General features: G+C 36.0%; 5 protein-coding genes across 5 annotated transcripts in view; 3 read left to right on the top strand and 2 right to left on the bottom strand.

Moving 5' to 3' along the window:
- Positions 1-426: 426 nt before the first annotated feature.
- On the top strand, positions 427-6,732 carry LOC109545075. The gene is made up of 14 exons (XM_048661572.1): positions 427-614; positions 1,245-1,445; positions 2,789-2,935; positions 2,988-3,103; positions 3,159-3,263; positions 3,320-3,478; positions 3,670-3,859; positions 3,918-4,086; positions 4,145-4,402; positions 4,472-4,636; positions 4,693-4,862; positions 5,520-5,687; positions 5,751-5,948; positions 6,017-6,732. Exons 2-14 carry the CDS (start codon positions 1,379-1,381, stop codon positions 6,094-6,096), a joined length of 1,992 nt encoding a protein of 663 aa, XP_048517529.1. The 5' UTR covers positions 427-614; positions 1,245-1,378; the 3' UTR covers positions 6,097-6,732.
- A 211-nt stretch (positions 6,733-6,943) lies between these two features.
- Positions 6,944-8,265, bottom strand: LOC109545085 (protein YIPF1). Its single transcript, XM_019915576.2, has 2 exons — positions 7,882-8,265; positions 6,944-7,816 (listed from the first exon to the last, which is right to left on the bottom strand). Exons 1-2 carry the CDS (start codon positions 8,114-8,116, stop codon positions 7,086-7,088), a joined length of 966 nt encoding a protein of 321 aa, XP_019771135.1. The 5' UTR covers positions 8,117-8,265; the 3' UTR covers positions 6,944-7,085.
- A 407-nt stretch (positions 8,266-8,672) lies between these two features.
- LOC109545083 lies at positions 8,673-9,774 on the bottom strand. The gene is made up of 5 exons (XM_019915574.2): positions 9,690-9,774; positions 9,547-9,628; positions 9,383-9,494; positions 9,152-9,322; positions 8,673-9,096 (listed from the first exon to the last, which is right to left on the bottom strand). The coding sequence occupies exons 1-5, from the start codon at positions 9,755-9,757 to the stop codon at positions 8,981-8,983; spliced, it is 549 nt and encodes a 182-aa protein (XP_019771133.1). The 5' UTR covers positions 9,758-9,774; the 3' UTR covers positions 8,673-8,980.
- Positions 9,775-9,873: 99 nt separating this feature from the next.
- Positions 9,874-16,724, top strand: LOC109545082 (TBC1 domain family member 19). Its single transcript, XM_048661581.1, has 14 exons — positions 9,874-9,963; positions 10,020-10,149; positions 10,207-10,330; positions 11,703-11,879; positions 14,090-14,512; positions 14,624-14,781; positions 14,832-14,980; positions 15,132-15,222; positions 15,281-15,341; positions 15,395-15,625; positions 15,681-15,818; positions 15,874-16,033; positions 16,197-16,398; positions 16,454-16,724. The coding sequence occupies exons 5-14, from the start codon at positions 14,411-14,413 to the stop codon at positions 16,710-16,712; spliced, it is 1,551 nt and encodes a 516-aa protein (XP_048517538.1). The 5' UTR covers positions 9,874-9,963; positions 10,020-10,149; positions 10,207-10,330; positions 11,703-11,879; positions 14,090-14,410; the 3' UTR covers positions 16,713-16,724.
- A 6,938-nt stretch (positions 16,725-23,662) lies between these two features.
- Positions 23,663-24,638, top strand: part of LOC125504561 (uncharacterized G-patch domain protein DDB_G0278987-like) — a 4,442-nt gene continuing 3,466 nt past the window's right edge. Inside the window, exons 1-4 of the mRNA XM_048666774.1 lie at positions 23,663-23,687; positions 23,751-23,831; positions 23,892-23,951; positions 24,012-24,053. Coding sequence (XP_048522731.1) covers positions 23,663-23,687; positions 23,751-23,831; positions 23,892-23,951; positions 24,012-24,053 — 208 coding nt within the window. The remainder of the gene's footprint in view (positions 23,688-23,750; positions 23,832-23,891; positions 23,952-24,011; positions 24,054-24,638) is intronic.

Below are 24,638 nucleotides of genomic sequence, written 5' to 3'. Positions count from 1 at the left end.
ATTTACGTCTTTTAGATAACATCTGATGCAACAAAATGCGGCAGTCAGCGGCTTGGCTAGTCAGTCTACTTTAAAACTTAAAACTTAAACAAATTGAGATTTCCTGCTTTGCGTTTATTCACATGCGCTCAACGTGAGCGTAACGGTCCTTTTTTACAACATAATCACATCTCTTTGTTTTACTGAGGAAGTGTTTCTGCGGAAAATGAGCTGCTAAATGTCAACAATTAAACGGAATCAATGAACTTTATCGATTTGCAAATAAAAACCATAATCGTGTACACTGACCAGTCAAGGTTTGACTCTAACCAATTGCCCCTGTTTCTGATGTTTAAAAGGCCCATTACTAATGGTCTGATGAGTAATTTAAAGCCAGCACAATAGTGATTAAGGAGTAACGCTATATTTAGAATATTAAGAGAAAAATGAGATTTCAGTGAACACCCACGAGATGATTCAACTACTGTACATTTTCATCGGTAAAGTTACCGCAAGAAACTGCGACAAAAATGTGTAGATTACATTTAACGCAAACTCTCATGTGTTAATCTTCAGTATGAATGAACATGTTGCAGTGCAATTGTCGTTGTGTGTAGAAATGTGCAATGTGTAGGGTAAGCCCAATTAAGTCTTTGTTAGCATTAAAGTCAAGCGGCGCAATATCGGGAGAACTAGCTGGCCATCTTCTCTTGTGTCTTGTAAAAAGCATTTTTCTCATTATCTCTATTATTTTGTCGAACTGAAAACAAAACAAAACGTTGCAATGGTTTTTAAACAGTTTATTTTGAGAGTTTATTTTGAGATACAGCTCATGAGAAATATTCACCACTTCATGTTCTATCACCACCTTTAAAATTTAGAATCGCTCAGTTTTACTTAAACGTGCCATTTCTGGACGTGAATTAATCACACTGAATGTTTTTTTATTAATCACCACTTAATCCAACGAACGGTGCGACATTGTTATGCAGCTGGACACTTAGTTCAGCTTAGAAAGGCAAAAAGTTAAGGAAATTGATTCGTCAAAACCGACTTGGCTCAATTCTTTAGAGATTTGAATTATAGATTAAGACAGTATGTTCCATTAAAGAAATAGCAATTTTCTATTTAAAACTTCTTACTTAAAAAAATGGACCCTTTTCATACAAATCAGGTAGCCTGTATAGAACGTTGTTTATTTAATTAGATATTTTATCAATAAAAACCTTATCAAACTTAAGCTACAACTAGTATTTTTGTTTCAGATGGATCAGCAATTTCCTCGAAAACAGACCCCAGAAAAGAGATGAGAGCACAAGAAGAGTACCAAGAAGTTACCTAGCTTTACATTATAATTTTTTGGCATCAACTAGAAGCAGGACATTTTTTTTAGTTCAAAATGAAGATCAAGTGGATTAACTCGAATTTGCTAACGCTAAAATGCGTGCTATTTTTGTTCTTTGGAGGTAAATTGAAAAGAAGCAAGTTTAAATAAGTACTCATCAAAATAAATGGAAATGTTGAAATCTTTTGCATTTGCAATATTTTGCAAACTTTACTTAAAAAGCTGGTAAAGGCAAGACAGAAATAATCCCTGAAATTATTTCATTCATCCTTCGCCGTCTTCTTTATCGACAATTTTATTTGGCTCATATCTTGTTGGAAATTCGAATAGTTTTGACCCAGAAAGCGAAATTTGAATATCAGACACTTAAGAATATACCAAAATTTCATGTTTTTTGTCCCGTTTTTGCTCATTTCTCGGAAGCAGAATGAGCAAGAACGCTCAGTTTTACCTCATTCCAGAGAGAACTAAATGGCCTTTTTAGAAAGTGAACTATTGATAAGGAAATGTTGGCAGTTTTCTCAAAAAGTCTTCATTTCAAGAAGTTTTAGATTTGCGCGTTTTTTTTTGAGCCGCAAAATGGACTCAAACATGACGCTGCTTTTTTCGAAGTTTCTCAAGAACTATTTGAGGCATCAGAAAATTCGATTCAGTAATGACAATATTAGGGGAAATTCGAGTAGTTTTGACTTAGAAAGCTAAATTTTAATATCAGACACTGAGGTACAAGATTATACCAAAATTTCATGTGTTCCGTCCCGTTTTTGCTCATTTCTTGGAAGCAAAATGAGCCAGAACGCTCATTTTTACATCATTCTAGAGAGAACTAAACGACCTTTTCAGAAAGTGAACCATCGATAAGAAAAAGTTGGCAGTTTTCTCAAAAAAGTCTCGATTTCAAGAAGTTTTATATTTGTGTTTTTTTTTAGATGCAAAATCGACTCAAACATGAAGCTGCTTTTTTCGAAGTTTCTCAAGAACCATTTGCGGCATAGAATTAGTTCTTGGCATCGTTGCATAGAGAATTGAAAATTCGATTAAGTAATAACAATATGAGGGGAAATTCAAGTACTTTTGAGCCAGAAAGCGACATTTTAATATCAGTCATTTAGGTGCAAGATTATGCCAAAATTTCATGTTTTTCGTCCCGTTTTTGCTTTATTTCTCGGATGCAAAATGAGCAAGAAAGCTGATTTTTGTATCATTCCCGAAAGAACTAAATGGGCTTTTTAGAAAGCGAAATTTGAATATCATACATTGAGTTTGTATACATTTGTTAATATGTCCTAAAACGTTTACATTCATATTCCCTCGCCTCCTTTATTGACAATTTTATTTTGTTCACATCTTTTGTTGCTGCATATGTCTGTTATTATTTCTCGCAGTGCATTTTTACACTCCCTGTATTGTGCTTCTTTTCCTTCTCTATCTACGTCAAAGCACTTAAGCATTGCCAATTTTCAGCCGTGGGATCTCTACTGCCCTTTATCCCTCTGCACATGAACGCGCTCGGCCTCTCCAGAGATGAGGCTGTTATAGTGTCAGGTATTGCCCCCCTCATAGCCCTAATTGGGCCCCTAGTAGCAGCCCCATTAGCTGATCGATTAGCAGGTAAAACTTGAAGTTTACTCTAGGGGCAATGCACTTCAAAATTAACTTTCAGGTGGCTTTGGAGGAGCGCCTCGCAGTAAAACTGGCCGATATCTGCGAGTTATGATTGGAACATGTTGTGTTTTAGCCACGATCTTTTACTGGCTGCTAACGCTAATTCCGCCGATAGTAAGTCAGTCATACTGTAAAAAGCCAGCTTTAATCGGAAGATTAATTTTTCTAGATGAGGAGTCCTCCTAACGTGTCGTTCATGTGCGATGAGGCTGGAGGATTTATTTTACAAGACAGGTGCGGAGCGGAAAGGACGTGTTACAATTGGGGCTCAGGGGTAAGTCTACTGGAAGCTCTATTATTAAATTTGTTTTTAATGGATTTCATTTGCAGAAAGGCTCTGTTCTAGTCAAAAACTGTATTTTCTCTTGTAACGCCACCTCAGCTTACAAAGGTGAGTCGAGCACATCGCCACCTGTTGAGGAAGTAAGCGCAGAATATGGTGAGGATTACTATGACGCTGGCACATACATCATCAATGAACCAGAAGGCGTAAGTTTACTAAAGTTTGATATGAGACAAAAAGATCTCGGACATCCAACACTAACATTATGGAAACCAGTTGCCCTATACGAATGAGTTTTTACATACTATGAACGCTGGGAACAATATATGATTTTTGGAGTCAAATAGCTCCTTTAGAAATACTCAACTTTTCACAGCTTATTTACAATTTTCTCTAGGTGGCACCTCCACAAACCCCAGCAGAATACATCCAAGAACCCTACCCTCATATGTGCTTCAAGAATGCAAGCGGAAGCACAATTTGTGAAGTATACACTGAGTACTATTCGATAAAACTGAACTTGGGACTGCTTCCTAGTGCCCCAAATCAGCAAAATGAGACTGACGACACGTGCAAATATCCATTTGGTAAGTAGGAAGAGAAGTAATCACTTGGGTGGATTTTAACGCGAATTTGTACCTTCAGCTGAGCCGTTTGCCTGTCGAATGCCCTCCAAAAAAGTTGAGGAACTAAAGAAAGAGTTTGGCAGCGATGACTGTAACCCAGTGGTGGTGTGCGAAATTCTGGATCCTTACAATAACACTGATTCTCTCTTGAAGCGCTCCCAATGTGGATATGACAACATTAGCTTTTGGTAAGTAGGCAACAAGGGACTTGACTAGCGCCAACTTACCATGCATTGTTGCTTGCAGGTTGTACCTGTTTATAAAATCGTTTGCTGATATCTTCATAGCAGCAGCTGTAGCTCTAATAGGGACAGCTGTAGTGATCGCTACAAGAGAAACATCTACAGGTCGTGGGGATATAGGCAAACAATTTGCTTGCGGAGTGGCAGGATTCGGACTGTTTGCCCCCATTATTGGTGGTTGCGCCGATGGTCGCTTTTTCGAGGGAATTATTTGTTTCACCGTCTTGATGGTGCTGGCTGTTATTATTTTGCTGGCTGATGAGTAAGTCTTTATCGACATCAACAATGCGTAGCAAATTTGCAGGGAATTCATTATTTGGTAATATTACAGAAAAATGCCTCTAAGTCCTCCTGAGTGGTGGTGGCACACCCGCTGCGGCTTACTGGCGCTTCCGATGTCTTCAGTCAGAAAGTATGGACTGGAAACGGCAGCACTGGGCATCATTCTTTTGCTGTTGGGGGTGTTTTGGAATTCTATTGATTCCTTCTTGCCCTGGTAAAGTGGTTTTAAATCTCGCACAGCTCCATGTGGGACTATTTTGATTTTTTCAGGCATGTGGCCAAATTACCGGAAGGCAGTTCATTGATCATAGGACTGGCAGTTACTGTCGGCGCCATTCCAGCGGTTGTTTTCCTAATATTCGCCGAAGTTATTGTGGATTATTGCGGTCATTCCAATATCCTCATATTTTGCTTCGTCAACTACATATGTCACCATTTGAGTAAGTATTTTACGTTATTATAACAGTAAGTAAACATTGTGTTTGGTAAGTCGATGCATGTTTTGCAGGATTAGGGTCTGGTAATTTTAGAAATCGATTCCCTGCCGAAAAATTAAAAATTATATTTTTGCGTTAAAGGCAAACACTCGTAAATTACTAATGGTGTTAACAGATAAGAACGAGTAAAAATACAGAAATAAACAGCACTAAACAATAAAACATTAAACGAACAAGCATTCATTAGCAGTTTTTTGTGTCCTCTGTCAAAATGTATTAAGTTTTATAATCTTATTCCAAAGGCGCGTAGCTTCCGATCTACAGGGTGTTAAAGTTAAAAAAAAACACAACCGTTGGCATATTGGAATAGAATTTTCCAACTTTTTTAATCCAAAAAGTTTTCTGCCAGTTTCGAAATTTTAAAGAGCATTCAGTAAAAAGTTGAGACATCAGGACGCACCAACGTTGGCAGTATCCAACTTTCCAATTGACTAAATGGGTAAATTTGAAATTTGTTAGCATATTTATAAAATTAATATCTATTTAGTAAGTAAAATTAAATAATTCAAAAAAACATGTGCATAGTTTCTCATCAGTATTTTTTTTTTGGTTACGCGATGCTTTGAGATAGTGTTTTTCCTAATTGGTATCTTTTCTCAGCTCTAATATGTATAGAAAACGCCACCCTTCTATTCTTGTGCGAGTTTTTGGAGATTTTCACACTCCATGTGATGTACGTAACTGCCGTTCTTTACCTGAGGCATTTGGTGCCTCGCAAGTTAACAGCCTGTGGCCAAGCTCTGCCTGTAGTGGCGCATTTCTGCTTAGGTAAGATCAATTTGCTCATTTTATTTCGCTCTTTTGGCTAAAACTTTTTTTTTTCGATTTTAGGTCGTTGCATAGGTGCATTCCTCGGAGGGATAGCTTACGATGAGTACCCAGCCAACTTTAACCGAGTACACCAATGGTTTACTGTAGCTGCTGCGGTTGTAGCCTTCATTTACTACATTGCTTATCATTTTTATTTGAAACCGAAATGCGGAGCACCCGTCCATTTACCACCCGATCCGGCCCCTGCTGTTGTTCAAAGTACGTTTTTTTTTTATTATTAATTCTAAATTTATTGCGCTTTACTTAATCTTGATTGTTATTTTCAGGCATGAACGGAAACGGTTCCTACACACCACTCAGGGTATACCACAACAGCAAATCAAAGAAAGGACATTTTAGATATTAAGACGTGTTATATTTATTATAGCTTTTAAGCACACAAATAATCTCTATCCCGTCTGGCAAATGTTGAAGCTTTACTTTTGGTTGGTTAATTTATTTGTGTTATTGGCAACTGGTAACGACTCGAATATAAATCAGCAAACTGTACATAATGTTGCGTTTTGCTATATTATACAACTTGCTTGGGCTTATTTACGTCGAGAGACTAAATCAAATTACGAAAGACAAGTGTTCAAAATGGGAAAAAATGTAATGACTTGTTTAGACATTTTGATTTTAATTGTTATTTTAGATGTAAATAGTTTTATTTTTATGTGTCGTTTAATTTTTACACTCTGTGCAGCTTTAAGACGATTAATTTTTTATTACATGTATGTGAAAAGATATATATTTTTTGTAGAGTAACTTAAAGTTTATTAAGCTTTTTAAAATCAAAATAAAATTAAGTAACCGATTAAGGACATTGCTCTGTTACATAACGCTTTCTAACACCAATTTTTGCAATAACATCAATTGAATTTTTAAGAGGTCTTTTAGCTATATTGTGATTGAATTCCAATGAATCTACTCTATTTCTATGCTATCTGTTCTATTTCCGAATTCGAATGTGTTCAATAAAGTCAAATTTACACCTGAAAAAGCTTTTGTTTCGGGACAATTTCTAGATACATACAGGGAAATTGCATACTTTCCAGGTTGTAGGCTCAATGTTACAAATCAAAATCAAATAAATCTAAACTTTGAATGTGTATGACAAATCCAATAGCAAACTATAACGATAAATAGTCCATGTTTAATTAACTGCTTAGCCGCCATAAAAATAATAATCAATTGGACAATAAAAGCTAATATCCGATGTGCATGTATGTATTTACAAAACTTTAAACCTAAGCATCACATTAAAAAAATCCACATAGTCTCAGTCCTTATACAGTGTTAATTCCTGATAGAACTCTATTCTATTACAAATGATCAAAGATACTTAGCAAACACTTATCCGGACGTGTCATTTACAAGAGGCAGGACAGGTTTAGTCGTAACAACCTGAGGCATATATGCAGGCAATGTGTTTGGAACATGGAAGAAATACAGCATAAATCCAGCAGTTAGAAGAACATGGCATGAAGCGATTCCCAGTATCAAGAGGAATTTGTTTTTTGAAAGCCTCAATGCAGGCATTAGAGTTAATAGGAGCACCGAACCCGAAATAAAGGCGGAAATAAGGACCAGCAGCCACTGGAGAAAGTAGAGTTGAATGGACCACAAAACAGCAGCAGGAATGTATATAAACAGTGAATAACCATATATACAAACCAGCTCTAGAGCACCAGGCGTTACGCTATCCTGCTCCAGTTCCTCAATATCACTAGTAATGGACGTATACTTCAATAAACCCCATAAAGTGAGAGGAACCAAAGTCACATATAAGCAAATCGTGGTAGCAGCATAAGAGACCAAATGAAAATCGTACTTCCAATGGTACTTTGTACTGGCATGCTGCAAGTAATTCGCCACATTGCCGCTAATGGCAATCGTAAAAATTAGAGTCACACATATCCAGAATGGTCCGTATAAGTCGGGCTTGGTTCTCAAGTGATGTTTCAAAGAGTTGTCCCACTTTGGTGTCACAGACGCCAAGATGCGTTCCAAAACATCTTTGGTGTCCACATCAAAGAACTTCTGGTAATACTCAATAGTCCAGAAGGATTTTGCTGGCGGGACTTCTACAAAGAAACCACCAGGGTTAAAACTATTTGTATTTGCAAAGTATTAGTCTCTTTCGTCATACCATCATTAGCATCTCTCGCGCCACCCATTTCTGGAACGTTTACAGGCCTACTGGAGCTCCGAATTTGTTGCATATCGCCTTCTAACTGAACAGAGGTGCTTTTTAAGTTTCCTGACACGTCAATTTGAGATACTGGTACTGATACAGTACTGCTAACTAATGGAACATGCACTGGCACTGTATAGTCTTGAAATGACAACAAATCGTCCGTCGCTACCTCCTGTAGGTTTGACATGAGCGCTGATTTTCCAAATATGAAAATATGCCAACAAATCTACCAATGTATGTGGCTTTCAAGAAAATTTATTTTAAAAACACGAAAAATAAACACATCACTGTCACAATGACATGTGTCAGCTTATTGTCATCTCGCTTTTTGCGCTTTGCACTGTTGCCGAACTGTCATCGAAAAGTTCCGTATAAATACGGTGAAAATGAAATTTACATTTGCTAAGCCTTGAAACTTAAAGTTTTCCAGATACTATCAATGATTTTCATGATTTAATAATTAGTAGAGATAAATAGTGAGATATCTAAAATAATCGACTCAAAAGTTCAGTTTTTCTTAAACCATGTTAAACAAAATGCTGCCAAACGGACTAACGTTTCCAGATACTAGACTCTCATTCGTGATTTATTTTATAATATCGGGTCAATAGTATGTAATTGTAATAATGACAATAAAATAATTTAGTCGGGTATGGCGACGTATTCCAAAAATTGTAACAAATTGAAGCGTTCGGCAATCCCGCATCCCATTCAAAGTGAAATTAAGACAAAAAGAAACAGAATACTTTTGGACGTATACTGGATCTCTTCGGCACAGAGTTTCTTTTTAACTGTAACCAATCAAGTTAACTACACAAATGTAAATCGGCAAAAGCAAGCCATTCACGGAAAGTAGTATTTCCAGAATTATATATTTGAGTTGCACATGTGCACATATTGAGCAGCCGGCGCTGACCATTTACGATTTTCAATATTTTATGCTGTCTTTTATTTTGGCCGCATTGAATATGAAGAAGCAATTTTATTTAAAAAAACAAATTTTTGTGCGCGCTGAAATTTGGCCTGATAAAGACTAAACATGATTGCAAACTTATCTGTCGTTCATCTCTTGAGCGCCCTTTAAAATATTGTACCCAACGCGACCATATTCGTTTTGATATATGGTCAAAGGTGTGAGCAGTTTTGTGGGTCTCATATATCCAAACACTAAAAAACATTAAAATATTCCCTGCTATTTACGCGTTTACCTAATGGTAAGTACCATTTCTAGCAGAATTCAGAGGAGGGATGATCTTTTGACTTCTGCTGCCGTAGAGTTTTTTGCAATATTCCAACAGTTCGTTTTCCAGCTCATCATCAAGAAAACTATCTTTGCTGCGCACTTCGATGGCTCTTTGCGCATTTCCGCCTTTAACTTGACTCTCTGAACTCCCTGTGTATCAAAATTTAACCAGATGCTTTATACGCCTCTGTTTCAATGCAAATCTCTAACTTCTTGTTGTCTGTTTCACCAGCTTATCACAGTAGGAAATTTGGTAGGTAGACCTTAGGCGTCTCAGATAGAGCTTGTTAATGGCTGTCTCAATTTTAGTTAGATTTTTTAGCTGAAGAATGTCGTAAAATGAATCTCGCCCCAGCATTATTTGCAAGCTTTACCTCTTCCTCCGCTTCTCCATTCAAGTCCAACAGCCATAAATCCCCTTCAGGTTCCAATTTTGTTAATTTGGAAGCATCGTATCTACATTGTCCAAGTCAAGACTACAGATACTAATAAAGCTGAAGATTGATTATATACCTACAGTGCGACTCTCGGCTGGCAGTTCCATCTGTAATGGTTCTTGTATGTCGAAACAAAGGCCTGTGCCATTTTTCCAAAGCAAAAAACTGGTTTAAGTACTGGAATTTAAAATTCTGGATCTGTTTTGCACTTGGGTTAGTCACGTCATTGTCAATGTCAACTTTTGCAAATTGCCATATCCAGGAAAAATTGACGATGACTTCGGAAGAGCGGCAAACATTGAGCCACTATTTGACGATATACAACAAGGACTATGTGAAAAGGAAAATCAACAGGTTTCAACACTGCTTTGCGTGAACTTGCATAAGGCAAAATTCGAACTATTTCATAGGATTAAGAAGGGTGGCACAAGTCAAGAGTTCAAAGACCCGGTCTGTGAAGGCTTTAGAAATTTTCTAGAGTTAGACAAAGACGATTCAATTCAGCCTCCAAATGAAGCAGGGGAAGATTATCTCGAGAAGGTGATTGCAATGTACTTCAATCAGCTGAAAAATTAACTTCTGTTCACTACCCCATAGATGAAGCAAGAAAAACCAAAGATTGCTCAGATGTTTTTTCAAAACCCTTTGGATCGACTGACAATTAAAGGAGATCAGATTCTGAATGGCAAAAGCGTGTATCAGGTGGATTATTGCGACATAGGTAAATGGTCGGAAAACTAATCCATCCGAGTGAACTCATAGCGGATTCAAAAAAATAGTTTTGCATCTAATACTTCATCTAATGCTTCAAATACCTTGACCGAACTTTATTTTAACGCTTAGTAACTTTATTTTAATGCAAAACCTATATTAGTTGAGATGGAAGTTGACGAAATACTATTTTAGAAAAAACTAAAAATATTTAACAAATCAAAATCAATGTCTGGAAAATAGCTTGACAACTTTCCACAATCAAGCATAATGAATTCAAAAACGGAAAGGCATTTTCACAAGATAAACTGCTCAACAAATCACCGTTAAATAAGAATCACGGATTTCCGAGCCAAATCTTACTTCAACTTTATTTTTTTCAGCCCTCTGTATATCTAATTTTCGTCTCACATCAACATAAGCCCAAGATCGTGAAAAACGGACCAAGAAAACTTATCGCTGCAAGACCAAAAAGTAGATTTTTTGAGACCGCCTTGTAAATAGAAGAGATGGCTTAAAAATTAAAAAACGCCTTCGAGCTATTTGGTTTATCTTTAAACTTTTGGTGTTGAGAGGCAAGAATCATTTTTTGTCAAACTAGGAGCTTTCCGCACTGTCCGAAATTTTACATTTTTGTATTTTCCACCCTATAGAAAATGTATCTGATCTGCTTAATTTTTACCAAAAGATTGAACAGAAAACCAGTGGGGTTCAATAACGCTTCCAACAGACACGAAATCGCTATAAACAATCAGAATTTATGCAGTTCCAAAGTTAGGGAAAATTCGACCGTATCGCATTCATTTTGTTGAGCAGTTTTTGGCCCAAACTAGGTGAAAAATGCCTGAATAATTCATGCATTCATGACCATGACTTCTTCACTAGACCAAAAGCAAAAAATGAAGAACAACGGGCTGCAGCCAGTACCCTTGTGCAAGAACAACAAATTTTAATAAATAATTTTCTCTCGGAATAGGCTCTTGATTAATGTAAAAAACCAACTCAAATTCATATACTTTTGGTGTCATTTTCATCAATATTCAAAACAAAATATATTTCCCTAAAACAAAATTTTCCATCTGTGGAAATACACTAATTGCAAATTATATAAAATCCGCAGTGAAATAAAAGCAGACACAACACACCGAACGAAATGAAGACCCGCAAGCACCAACGGACTATTTAAAACTAATGAAAAAAAGAACAAATCAGGCAAATAAACAGGCAACAAACTTAGATGAATTAAAACAGTTCGCAAAGATGCAAGTGCGAACGAAAACTAAAAAAAATCGATCAACTTCTCAGCTCTGATTCACCCTATTTGCAATAACTTGTTGAAATCAGCAGGAAAACTTATAGATATCATCATTCTTCTGTTTCAGAAGCAGACATAAGAAGGAAACTAATGGAAAATCAGAAGAAAACTTTCCAGTTGCCAGTTGATTGGGATATACCTTTAACCTCCCAGAGATGTGATTTCAGACCTCCTTTGGTGCTTAGCCAGCAGGCAATGGACAAACCCTTGGTTATCAAACATCCAGATAATCTGGGTGAAAATGGTAAACCCAACGGAAATGATCCGGGCTTTGAAACTTATACATTATTAGTAAAAGTCGCCGATTTAGGTCTGTGGGTTTTTCGGTCAATAGATGGTGGCAAAATAAAACACTATTTTGCATGGGCCGACGTCTGGACTATATTTAAGTCATCGTCAGGGCTCTATGAAGTTAGTGCCATATTTGCATTTTTTTGGCTTTGCTTCCGGGCGCAAGGGGGATAAAAAATCTTCTCGAAAGACACCTCCAGCCCGTGCTGAAGGTAGTGTTGGATTTTACCAACTAAAAAACCCCCTGTTTGCTGGATTCCAGGCTTAGCCTCTAAATACTTTTGCCGCTGTTTTTGAGTCTGCTCAGGTACCCGATGTACAGTTTTGCTGCTTTTTTAACCTGAACTTCAAATGAACTTAGTCCGTAATTGGTTAATGAGCACTAAATTGTTCTGCTATTGGTGCACTATCTGGACGGCTTCAAACTAGGCCCGGGGAACTCAATAAATTTTTAGGAGTGGCGCAGTGCTACGCAAATGGCTTAGTGCGCCAACCCAACACAACCGGCGCAGTGACTCAGTTCCGTTGCTGGCAAAATATTGATGACTTTTTTACATGTTTTTAGATTTATTTTAAGGGCCATTTATCAATAATATTTCTCACGTTTCTTCAGAATTTGAGAATTTTCCAGCTTTAGCAAAGTTACTCTTTTTTCTAAATGCTCAATTTTCAAAAGATTTACTTAAAAATACTGACAATTTTAAAGTATTTTTTGCGAAAAATTATGAACTACATTTTATTAGAACACTCGGCTCCTTCGTCGCTTTGTAAAAAGTTTAGAAATCTCTTTCCAGCTTAGAATTTGGGATAAAAATAAAATAAATTTCTATTAAAAAACGATTACTGATTAAGCGAAAGTTTCATAATAAATTACTTGGAAAACTCGCCACCTCTATTCCTCTGAAGACTGTAGAGCTTGTCAAAAAATTTGGTTTTTAATTTTGAGTGATTTTTTTTGCTTTACTTTCCACTCAAAAACGCTCTCATTTGTAAAGTTTCACTTAAAAATACTGACGATCTAGTGGTCTTTTACGCGAAAAATTACAAGATAGTAAAAATCTATAGCTTTGTAGGAATTTTACAAAAACTCTTTTCAGCGTCGAATTTCGAATTCGGAACAAAAAAGAAAATTAATTTTTACCGTTTTTTACCGAAAGATTGTCAAATCATTAAGATTTTCTCAAAAAATCACAAACTTAAAAGTTTTTAATCAAAAAGGCAAAAAGTCATTATTTTCTGATGATTTTCTTGTTCACCTCATTCTTCGGTTTGCAGGGAACTTTGGAAAACTTTTTTCAGCCTCGAATTTGTCCCCAAAAACCAAATAATCTTATTCAGTTTTTACGGAAAGTAATTAGGATTATCTTGAAAAAACGGCCAGAGAGCAAAACTCTCTCTAAACAGAACAACGCCTGTTTTACAACGTTTTACTGAAAAATACTAGAAAACTGAGAGTATATTATGCAAAAAAAGTTAAAAGTCGGATTTAACAAGAAAAGTCGTCGACTTTACAGTTTAGTCTTATTTATCGTCTTTTTTCGCGTATAATCAATATTTGGAAAACTCTCGTAATCCTCATCGCTTTTTATTAAGTTTCTTCAAAACCTCCGGATTTTTTCGTTTTGGACCAAATAGTTTCAAGCAATCGTATGCGCAAAAGCAATATGTTGATGCCTTTTTCTGTTAGGTGCTAAAATTCCGCCACCGGCCATAAGTTAAAACTCATTAACTCAGAGAGCGGCAACAACTCAAAAGCGTAATTCAACACAGTGTTACCCAGGCGTACTTCAAACCATAGATAAAGACGAGTACTTCAAACTGCACTGAAGTGTCTAGTTTAATGTTTGTCACGTGATCACTTGTCTGTGCATGGCAGGCTGATTATGCACTGTGTGTCGCTAACCTTCGCCACAAAATATCCCCCCTAAATATAAATATAAATATAAAAGGGGGTATGTTCTGTGACCTTCGCTGCGACGCTCGGTGGACTTCATAGAGCCCTGAGGATGACTTAAATATAGTCGAAACGTCGACCCATAAAAAACAGTGTTTTATTTTGCCACCACCTATTTACCGAAAAGACAGACCCAAAAAGGCGACTTTTACTTATTTCATCACGGTCACTAATTACTACACCATTTATACATTATCGTTGTTTCCCAGAAAAAATCAACGATATCCTGCAAGTGAAAACTGGAGACAGTGAGTACAATCAAGTCATAGGCAAACTGGGAGATTTCATTGTGAATGAGGAAATGCATGGAAAGATCGACCATCCAGAATGTGGGTGCTTGCAGCATAAGTAACTGTTTGAAGCCAACTAGGATAAATAAACTGGATCGCATGGATTAATCGATTTTTAATAGTCACGAGATTTGCGGCAAAGTTTTATCAATAATGGCTTAGCTGCGAAAGGGCGCATATTGGAGCGATTGCAGCAGCAACGTGAACAATTCCTTCAACCCTTAACAGGTAGGTTTCGACATGGAAGAACTGAAGGACTGCAGCATCCACCATACAACGATCAAGATATGTGAAGACTTGAAAAACGCCACCGAATATAAAACGTTTTTTGAAGATGTGCAAGTGAGTAAAAGGACATTGACAATGGCAGCATTACAACCGTCATGAATTCGTATCAAAAACATCTCTTCAATTGGAAGTGAACATTATCCGGACAGTTTTTCCTGCTTGCAGAAGCTGGTGTCAACACCCAACGTACGAGTGGAGGATTTCAAGAATTCCCTACTGAAAGCCATGCAGGATCATGGCCTGGAGGCGGAACTGAAGAATAACATTTACAGATGGGTGAAAACGAAGAAAAATAACTCCAGTCCTTACGACTCATTTTTTCGGTAAAATCACAGTTTTAACTTTCGTTTATTTCCAACTGGATCGTTCGCAGGAAAGCTCAAATTCACTGGGACAAGAGGATACATAAGTCTCTAAACTCGATGAGCAGCGAACTGGGGATAAGTTTAGCAAGATTACGGGGAACCAATGAAAAAGAAGAAATCGCGAACAAATGGAACGAATTAAGCAACTTTGAAGTCGGTAAATAGTTTGGGTCCTGCTGGCGAATTGGATTTCAGATGTTCACCATCAACTCTGTTTTTAAATGTTTACGAAGAACAAATTCCAAATATCTTGCAATATATCATGTTTTCAGAAAAACACAAACTAAGACGCGCTTTGTTTCAGATAGATATTCATAAATACCGGCCAGTGTACGCACCGAAAGACTTTCTAGAAGTCTTGATCAACCTCAAAGGGCCTTGCAAAGAAGAAGTAAAGAGGTATAGCACGAATGAACTAGTTAATCTGGAGACATCCTAAATACTTCCTACTCTACAGTGACTTGAACAAGTGGGAATTCGCTCAGATGCCCCTCAAAGTGAAAAACTTAGTCGAACTGGTAATAACATCAACACACCGCATTAAAAACGTAAAAACTAATTTTTTTCCCAGAGAAACATGTACGCAGAATTGTCGAGAGGTGATCTGATATTGAACAGCAACAATTTCGTAAACCCCAGCCAGAACTATGCCACACTGGAGGCTGAACGGATTGCACTGGGCGAGAAAATTCTTGCGAAAAATTACGCTCCATTGGCTCAGGAATTTTTGAAAAAAGGTTGCCCCAAATGCATGCGCTCCAAAATGTGGACTCTTATTTTGGGCGCCGACGTGAAACCCGTGGTAAATTTTTCCACTCGGACTCAAATAAGTTGAGGGTCATTCTGGTTGATTTTAGCAAATCGCACACTTCGACTCCTTAAAACAGAACGTCCTCCAGTACGACCTCATGATAGACAAGCTGATAATAAAAGACATCAATTTAACTGCTTCGAATGACGATCAGTACTTTGTGTTTGAAGACGTCTTGTACCAAGTAAGCAACATTCCTTAATTCCCGACTCAACGATGTTTTTAGGTAAGGTTTCTAGGTGATGATGTGCTTTTCACGAGACTCGGATATTTTGAAGCAACTACCAAACCAGCCAGCTTTTTTGCAAGTGGGTCTGAAAGGCCGACCGAATACCGCCGAAAACACTTTGGTGTTTCCTCCTAGTGGGGTCATACCATTCCATGGGTTTACTATGTACGGTAAGAGTAAAAATCAATATTAAAAGCAGGGAAACTTTTAAATTCTTAATTCTTATTTAAATTCCGACTTCAGTTTGATAACGTTTGAGAACGTGAATTATTAAGGTTTTATATTGTTCTTTAGTTCAAAGTTTTTCATTCCAATCGCAATGTAAATTTTCAGCTGCCCCCTTTTGCTACCTCTACAACAACGCAGTGGAGCTCTATTTCGCCTTCCGAGGCTTTTACCTCAGGTACTGGCATCGATTGCACAGGGTATGCGCCAGTCCTCAGGGCATCGTTGCTCTTTGCCTCCAGTTCGAGAAGTTGCTGCAATGCTTCGAGCCAAGCTTGTGGCATCATTTCAAGAAATGCAGAATACATCCGTAACTATGCATGCATCGATATGGATTAATGTTTTAGAGACATTATTCGTTTTAGATTGCGGGTGGTAATCAAGTGGATGATGAGAGCTTTCAGCGGCCATCTCCCTCCTGAGCAGCTTTTAACGTTGTGGGATATCATTTTGGCCTATGATTCCCTAGAAGTGGTTCCGGTTTTGGCTTTAGCCATTGTGGTGTTTCGTAAACAGAATCTGATGAAAGTGAACACTTTAGCCAATATTGAAGCGGTCCTGGCTGATCTCAGTTCCATAGCGGTAGTTCCGCTTTTACAAATGGCCTTCATCAAAGATAATTAAAGACTTTTTTTATTTATTCGTTTTATTTCCCGGAAGAGCAAAAGTAGATTTATGGTCAAATTTTTTACATTTTCTAATTTTTTCTTAGCATCTGGTATGGACTATTTGCTAACAATTCAAATTATTGATGAGGCTGTTCTTGGTGCTTGTGTAGAAATTTGCACAAAATCAGCTAAACGACAAATTCTTTTAAAATACTTAGCTCCTATAGACCCAAATGTTCGCTTTCCTGTTGCATTTTTTATTTATGAAAATTTAAGGAAGTTAAAAAAAGCATTTTTAAAAGTGCGTGGAAGTTACTTTGTATGCAATCCGGTGCACGTTGGGTGCTCCTTTCCAACCGGAACAATGTTAAATGTTCTGGCTGGGCACCGAACTTTTCAACTTAATTAGCTCAGCACGATTCGGAATTTTCTTGGGAATCTCCACTTGAACTTGGTGCTTGTAGAAGAGCTCATTTTGTCATTTTTCTTGACTGGTCAGTTTATTTCTATCTCTAAGCAGAGTGGTTCTTTCAAAAGCGGGAGTTTTTCGTAACATTTTCATTTATCCTGCGGAATTGATAAACGTGCATTTTAATAGTTCTGTAGTTGGTTAGTCTGTAAACTGATCTGGACCATGACCATTTGAACAACTGCAATTTTTCAGGTTTTTTTTTGGGTTTTTCGCCTCAAACAATTTTTGTTTTTAAAAAAGACAGAATTTCCTCACGTCTTTTGTCTTTTGTCTTTTGTCATGAAAAATATGCCTTTTTTAATGACAAAAATTGTAGGTTTATAGGTCTAAAAAAATAGTAGGTATTTTTTGTTTGCCGTTTTATACAGAACAATAAAGTTTTCGGCATCAACAGTTAGATCAAAAAAAGACAATCTGACCTAATTATTACTAACGAAAAATGCCTGGCTCCTCTGCTATTGATAGTCCAAATTCAAAAATATATTTTTTTAAATTTGGATGAACATGGAAGATGTAACTAACGATGTAAAACTCATGTTTTGATGAAGCAACCGATTTCATCTGCTTTCGACAGGGGAGGAATTCTTGAGTGTCTTGGTACAAAAACTACCACAACTTTTCATTTGGTAGCTCCAAGCTCCAATCAACAGATTTTTTTTGAGTCGATGCACTGACCCTTTCTGAACATTTTTGTTCTCCTTTTTCATATAGATTTTAGTGAAAATTGATGTGGATTTGTTCATACTTCAGTAGGCCTGGGTAATTCAGTGAATTTTTAGGAATTGGAGCAGTGCTTCGCAAATGGCTTGGTGCGCCAACCCAACGCACCGGCGCAGTAATTCAGTTCTGTTGATGACTTTTTTAATTTTTTTTTAGAATTTTTTTTAAATGCCATTTATTAATAATACCTTTAAAATGTCAAATTTCAGAATTTTCCAGTTTTAGCCAAGTTACTCTTTCTTCTAAATGCTCAATTTTCAAAAGTCTTACTTAAACATATTTTCGCGAAAAATTATTAAATAAATTTCGAAAACTTCGTCGCTTTGTAAAAAGTTTCGAAATACCTTTCCAGCTTCGAATTTGGAGCAAAAATCAAACAATTTTCTATCAAAAAACAAACAGAATAAGCGAAAGTTTATAACAGATTATTTGGAAATCTCGTCACCTCTGACGACTGTAGAATTTGTTTAAAAATGTGTTTTTTTAGTTTCGACTGAATTTTTTTTGTTTTACTTTCTACTCAAAAACGCTCTATTTTGTAGAGTTTCCCTTAAAAATCTGGAGGACTTTTACGCAAAAAATTACAAGATAAATTTATAGCTTTGTAAAAAATTTACAAAAACTGTTTTTAGTGTCGAATTCGGGACAAAAACGAAAATTTCTACCGTTTTTTCCCGAAACCCATTAAGGTTTTCTCCAAAACCGATAACAAAACTAAAAGTTTTTAATCGAAATCGCAAAAAAGCATTATTTTCAGTCAAAAATGACAAAATTAATTATTCTAGAAAATTCACCCCATTCATCGGTTTGCAGGGAACTTTAGAAAACCCTTTTCAACTTCGAATTTTGGCGGCACAAAAAGCAAATAATAGTATTCAGTTTAAATTTCCAGGTGTTTCCAGTGTTCACAAAGTTTCTATTAAGCAATTATTTCTACGCAAAAATCGCATTGTTTTTTAGTTTTACCAATCTAAGTATTTTCTGTGAAAAATTATATGATAAATTTTATTTTAACACTCGCCTCCTTAACTGCTTTGCAAAAATGTTTGACAAACTTTTTGCACCTTCGAATTATGGACCAAACCATAATAATTATTTCTGGGTCTTCTTCCAAAAATATTTCCCCGATCTGAAACAGCGAAAGTTTATCATTTATCATTTATTTGGAAACTCTTGGAAACTGGAGTTTCTTCACTTTTAGGGTGTATATGTCTAAACAACACTGTCTCTAAACAGGAAAACAGCGTTTTTCCTAACGTTTTACTGTAAAATACTGGCAAACTGAATCATTTATGCAAAAAATGAAGAGATACAAGAAAACTCGTCGACTTTCTTTGTACTCAGTTCTGTTGCTGGGAAAGTCTAAATTACTTTTCTTTAGTTGATTGAAGAAAGTAGTAAAACGTTACTCAGAAAAAATGTTAATAACCATTTTTTAAATGTGAAAATTCCAGTCTCCTTATTTTCTAACAGATCTCGATAACTATTATTCTTCTATTAATTTGAATTGAATTAATAATTAATTAATGAATTAAGACGTCCTGTAGAAGATCGCTATATTTTAACAGGACCAATTTTAACAATTAGATATATATTTTATATATTTCCCCGTATTATCTCATAAAGCTTTAATAAATGAATTATAACTCATTAACCAATTAGTTATAACGCGTTAACTCAGAGAGCGACAACAATTCAATAGCGCAACTCAATAGCGCAACTCAACACAGTGTTACTCAGGCCTGTACTTCAGTGCCATATTTTGCTAAAAACTTACTTATTCTGTTCATGAGATGTCAAAAACAGAAATATTTTTTGCGCAAAAACTATGAACACTACAAGATTTTAGGAAGAGCCCAAAAATGTGCAAAACGGATTAGTGCATAAACTAAAAAAAAATTATTTATAATATATTATTCCTGCTACCAAGTAAAAAGTGTTGGCAGTGTTTGTACCAAGACACTGAAGAAATCCCCACTTGCCTATTTTTATTAAAAAATTAATTTTTTTTTAAATAAATTATTTAAAGAAAAGTTTCAATACGAAATTATTAATAGGCAGTAGCAGTAGATTGTGCAAAAATTACTCAAAAATCAGTAAAAAAGCGAGAGCATTCACTCTTTCCGAAACTATAAAGAAAAGTGATTTTTTTACAAGCGCAACAAAAATTTTTGTACCTAGTGGTTTTTGAAAAATTTAGTACTGAAGACAAATTTTCCAAATGTTGCAAGTCATCCATTGGAGGTGTATGAGTTACCCAATAATCGAAAAATCGCGCATTTTTATTGAAATTTCTAATGTTTGTATGCAGCAAGCGTCTTTTGGATGTTATAGATTTTCGAGAAATAAATAAATGAAAATCGTTTTGCCATTAAGAGCTCTCTGTTACCTTGGGCCTATAGCCTTATGGAGCCATATGCCTTTGGAGAAAATCATCTAAAACAGGAATTCGCTTGACATTTTTAGAACTTATGGAACAAAATATCCGTATTTCAGTGGCGTAACATGCACATGTCGATCTGGGCAAATTATCGACATATAATTTTTTAAAGAACATTCCAGAGACGTAGCCGCAGTTGTTTGTGAAAAATACTCCGAAAATCAGACAAGAATCCCAGCGCTTTCACATATTTCAAACTTATTGAAAAAAAATGAGAGAAAAATGCTTTTTTCCAAAAAATTTCCAGTGGCGTAAGAAGCATTTTTGTATTTAAAGAAATGTATTATTGAAGCCCAATTTTCGAAAGGTGAAAAACCACGCAACTGGGCTAATAAGTCAGTCAAAAATTGGCAAAATGACTAAATAGAAATTCCAAAAATGCACAAAATTCGATCAGTGGGGTAATAAATATAATTTTTTAAATGTTTTAATTAAATTTAATGTAATGAAATGTAAAATGAAACAAATTAACGAATTGTAAAAATTACGTTACATAAATGTTGCGAACTACGAAAATGATTACTACTACGCTACGAATTACAAATAAATGTCAATGCGCGACCTGCTGGCGGATGATTGGAACTAAAATATACAACTACGAAGCGCACCTTGAGTTTGCATCGTAACCAGCCGAACGCATTTTTGTATGGCCGACTCGATGTTTCTGGTAGAAGCACTAGGCTAACAAACGGCGCTGATTGGCTGTTGCACGTATGTCGGCACTTGAAACCGAACTAACAGCAAGAGAAGGACAACAGTATGGGTGCGGTCATTGATTCAGAGTTCAATAAATTTTGAAACCTGTCGCTAAATGCGTCCTTGAAAAATCTTATTTAACATGGATTGTTCAGTAAAAAATGTAACGAATTATTGACAATACTAGTTATAACTTTTGCGGTTAAATTATTGTAGTTTGTTCTTCGTATATACAGGGTTTCGTAAAATTCAGGTTGAATCTTGACAACCTCGATCGAGTTTTCGTCTCTTATTATTTTTTCACATGTTATCTTGTTTTTGAGATATTTAATAAATTTCTAAAAATAATTGCTGAATTAGCTAGAAAATCGTTCTGGAAATTATCGATATCACTTTTCTGATAAAAGTTCTTATCACCAATTACTTGTGACTTATTGAAAGGCAATATTGCGAGTAACAAAACAACCATTTGCTAACTAAACAAATTTCATTGTTTGCAAACACCTTCGGGATAAACGCAAGTTTCTAAAAACTGGCCGTTGTTTTTCTCTGAAAATCGGTCCTCAGTCAACCTGAAAATCTACACCGATCGCACAGAAAAAGATGTACATTTTGTCGATTTTTAGTTATTTCTTCAATATTTGATTGTGAACCCAACAAAGCAGTTCTGTCCATCAGGGGTGGCTTACACTGTATAAAAACTTGGACACGCCATAGAATAAAAATCATTAAAATAATTGCCAAAGATTTTTCAGAAAATAATAATACAAATACAGTTTTATAAAAAAAAACAGCTCATCATCGACAGAACCTCGCAGATATTCACATGTTTCCAAACAAACGGTATTTTTCCACGTTTCCTCCGTCTCTTTAGTTCAAAAATTCAGAAGCACAAAATGATTAGTCTTTTTTAAATATTTCTGCAGTCTTTGTAAAATCTTGTAGCATTCACAGTTTTGGCGCCAAAAACCAATTTCTGCTTGCCTGGTATTTAACAATTTCAGAGATTAACTGCAAATGTTGTAGTAAGCGATAATATTATTTTATAATAAATTAATTGTCAAGCATTTTATTATAATTATTAACTGACCGACATGGTCAAAGTCTAAAGCTCAAAGATCGTCCTAATCTGAAGAAAAAATCGAGTTTTTAGCAAAATATGGCCCTACGTGGGAGCAAAACCGTAGCAAGTGGCATTAAAATCCATCTGAGCTGAGCACTTTACCGATATATGCCAAAAACTTAATTAAAGTTTTGTGAAGAAATGTAGAAATTACTTAATTGCGAAAATTAGTAATTGGAAACAAAACAGAAATAATATGTTTGTGCAAAAACCATGAATGCTACAAGATTTTGCAAAAGAAATAAATACGACGCAAAAAATCCTTAAAAAAATTATTGCATCTACTCAAAAGAAATCAGATGTTTCCGTATATGAGACTAGTATAATAAATAGGGTGTCTCATAAATAAGTGCCCATAAATAAGTGCCGTAAATATAATATAGGTGCGTAAAGGTTGAGAACAAGAAGGCTTTCAAAACGACTTATCGGAATGATCATTCCATTTCTTTTTTGTTTCGGAGATATATTCTTTTTTGTTTCGGAGATATATTCTTTTTCGTTTTCTTATTTTTACTTCAGTCGGTTTAAAGGATAAGAATTTCTGATAAAATCCAACAAATAAAATCCAGCTCTAGAAGAGAGCTATAAGAAGAGTTGTAAAGACTGACTGGAGATTTCCAACTGTTCCTGATTTATAGGGTGTTAATTTTAAAACTTCCGGAAAAGCCAGTTTTAAATAAAAAGGTATTGATTTTGATTTAAATGTGGATTTATTGCAATATTCTGATGTATCCAGCAAAAAAGCGGAATGCGCATGTGCGACTCATCAAATCTTTTCAAGTGAAAATGTCCTTCCAAACCGTCAATTTTTATTGTTGGCAGCCATGTTGAATTTAAAAACACTATTCCCCAACCATTTCTGCTTTATCATTTAAGAGGATGCTTTAACCCATCGGATAAGGCTGATATAATTTGACGGTTTAATCCAACTTAAAACCAACAAAAAACCTTTAATTAACTAACCTCAAAGGTGTCAACCAAAGGAGTGATATTATCGCCACCTTGTGGAACTCAACGTAAGCAAGCAGCTTTCAGGCCACGATAAAGTCGAAACGTTGTAACTCATAACCTTGATTTGTTGACGTAGTAAAAGACATGCGTAGCATGTTTTGTCTCATTTAAAACGGGATAGCGAGATTATTTGCTTGAGGAAGGATGCGTTGTTGGAATATCGCGTCGGGGGCCGCCATTATTGAGTTTTCAGCTGAATCAGAGGCAAGTTGTCTCTGGCTGAATTAAGTGCGAAAGTTACTACAAGTTTCCAATTAAAATGAAAAATTCTAGTGGAATTCAATAATACGAACCTGCTCATACATAATAACAGTGCGTGAAAGAAGCTTAGTGAATTTGTGAACGGAACTGGAAAGTTTTACGCGCGAATTGAGGATAAAAAAAGTTCAGACTGCTGTGAAACTTACTAGTAAACCAGCTTGATTCTGAGCTGTGACATTTTTCAAACGTAAACAAAGGCTTCTGACATCGGCTTTGAAGTTTTTCTTCGTTCTGACCTCTAATATGAAAAATATCAATACCCAGACAGGTAAAGTAGTGGATTTTTCATAATAAGGCGGTATTTTTCAACGGATTTCATTCAACTTTTTAGAAGTGATTGCCACTTATGAGTCCTCCAGGACAAGGCGCTCTTTGGTCGAAGGGAATATGCTCAATAACGATTCCAATAATGGTAAGTGCTGCTTCTGAAAAAACGTTTCTCTTATTTATTCCCGCCCTTGATGGGTTTCAGATGAAGAATATGAATCAAATGGATTTTATGTTAGGGAAAAAACAACCAGCAAAGAATCAGGTAACAGGACTTTTCAAATAATTTCAACAGAACTTACTCTAATTGTTTTTCTGATTTCAGACTCGACTTGTTCAAGTAACGGTCTTGAGGAAAATCCAGGTGGTAAGCGGAAACTTCTGTTACATTTCAATAAAACGCTCCTATAAAAATACGTCGGCAAAGGCTTCGTTTACGAAAAACAGGAAGTCAACCGTTCATTTTTCTTTACTACTTTTAGCACTTACAAGATAGTTATCTCAATTTCGAAATTATCTGCAGCTTTCGGTTTGCGAAATGAGTGCAACCGTCTAATATCTCTTATGGAACGCCAGTAGTATTTGTGTTAAAAGTTCGAACAAAACTGTTTACAATAATTTGGCAAAAATAGTTTAATAAGTTCGTTCCTCCAGAATACCAAATAGGGGCCTGAAGCTTGAAAAGATGATCAATCAAATATTTTCTCGTAAACTGGGGCAAACATGATTCGATTTTTACTCTTTAAAGCCGGATTTATAAGCTTGAGGTTGGATTTGACGCTGGCGCTCGCGCTAAAAATTAAATAATTTTTTTTTTGTTTGCCGGGCGGCGGCCGAAGTATAAAGATCTTCTCGAAGACACCCAGTGTGCCGTGACAATGAGTAGTGTTGGATTTCTACTGAAAAACCCCCGTTCTTGACTGTAAGTTTTCGGGAGTTATCCTTTAAAGCT

This window comes from Dendroctonus ponderosae, unplaced genomic scaffold (genome assembly GCF_020466585.1).
Source record: "Dendroctonus ponderosae isolate FM_Combo_2020 unplaced genomic scaffold, Dpon_F_20191213v2 Dpon_F_20191213_1, whole genome shotgun sequence".
NCBI lineage: Eukaryota > Metazoa > Arthropoda > Insecta > Coleoptera > Curculionidae > Dendroctonus > Dendroctonus ponderosae.
Note: the sequence above shows the minus strand (reverse complement) of the source record. Positions and strands in the feature narration are given on the sequence as shown.

Bases quoted from the DNA above. Each gene is read 5' to 3' on its own strand.
- LOC109545075 (XM_048661572.1), top strand. From the start codon at position 1,379: ATGAAGATCAAGTGGATTAACTCGAATTTGCTAACGCTAAAATGCGTG. The intron at 4,087-4,144 runs GTAAGTAGGCAA...TGTTGCTTGCAG, and splicing joins TATGACAACATTAGCTTTTG to GTTGTACCTGTTTATAAAAT. The intron at 5,688-5,750 runs GTAAGATCAATT...TTTCGATTTTAG, and splicing joins AGTGGCGCATTTCTGCTTAG to GTCGTTGCATAGGTGCATTC.
- LOC109545085 (XM_019915576.2), bottom strand. From the start codon at position 8,116: ATGTCAAACCTACAGGAGGTAGCGACGGACGATTTGTTGTCATTTCAA. The intron at 7,817-7,881 runs GTATGACGAAAG...GTTTCTTTGTAG, and splicing joins CGCGAGAGATGCTAATGATG to AAGTCCCGCCAGCAAAATCC.
- LOC109545083 (XM_019915574.2), bottom strand. From the start codon at position 9,757: ATGGCACAGGCCTTTGTTTCGACATACAAGAACCATTACAGATGGAAC. The intron at 9,629-9,689 runs GTAGGTATATAA...TGGACAATGTAG, and splicing joins TGCCAGCCGAGAGTCGCACT to ATACGATGCTTCCAAATTAA. The intron at 9,495-9,546 runs GTAAAGCTTGCA...GACATTCTTCAG, and splicing joins ATGGAGAAGCGGAGGAAGAG to CTAAAAAATCTAACTAAAAT.
- LOC109545082 (XM_048661581.1), top strand. From the start codon at position 14,411: ATGGAAGAACTGAAGGACTGCAGCATCCACCATACAACGATCAAGATA. The intron at 14,981-15,131 runs GTAAATAGTTTG...TGTTTCAGATAG, and splicing joins ATTAAGCAACTTTGAAGTCG to ATATTCATAAATACCGGCCA. The intron at 16,399-16,453 runs GTAACTATGCAT...TATTCGTTTTAG, and splicing joins AAGAAATGCAGAATACATCC to ATTGCGGGTGGTAATCAAGT.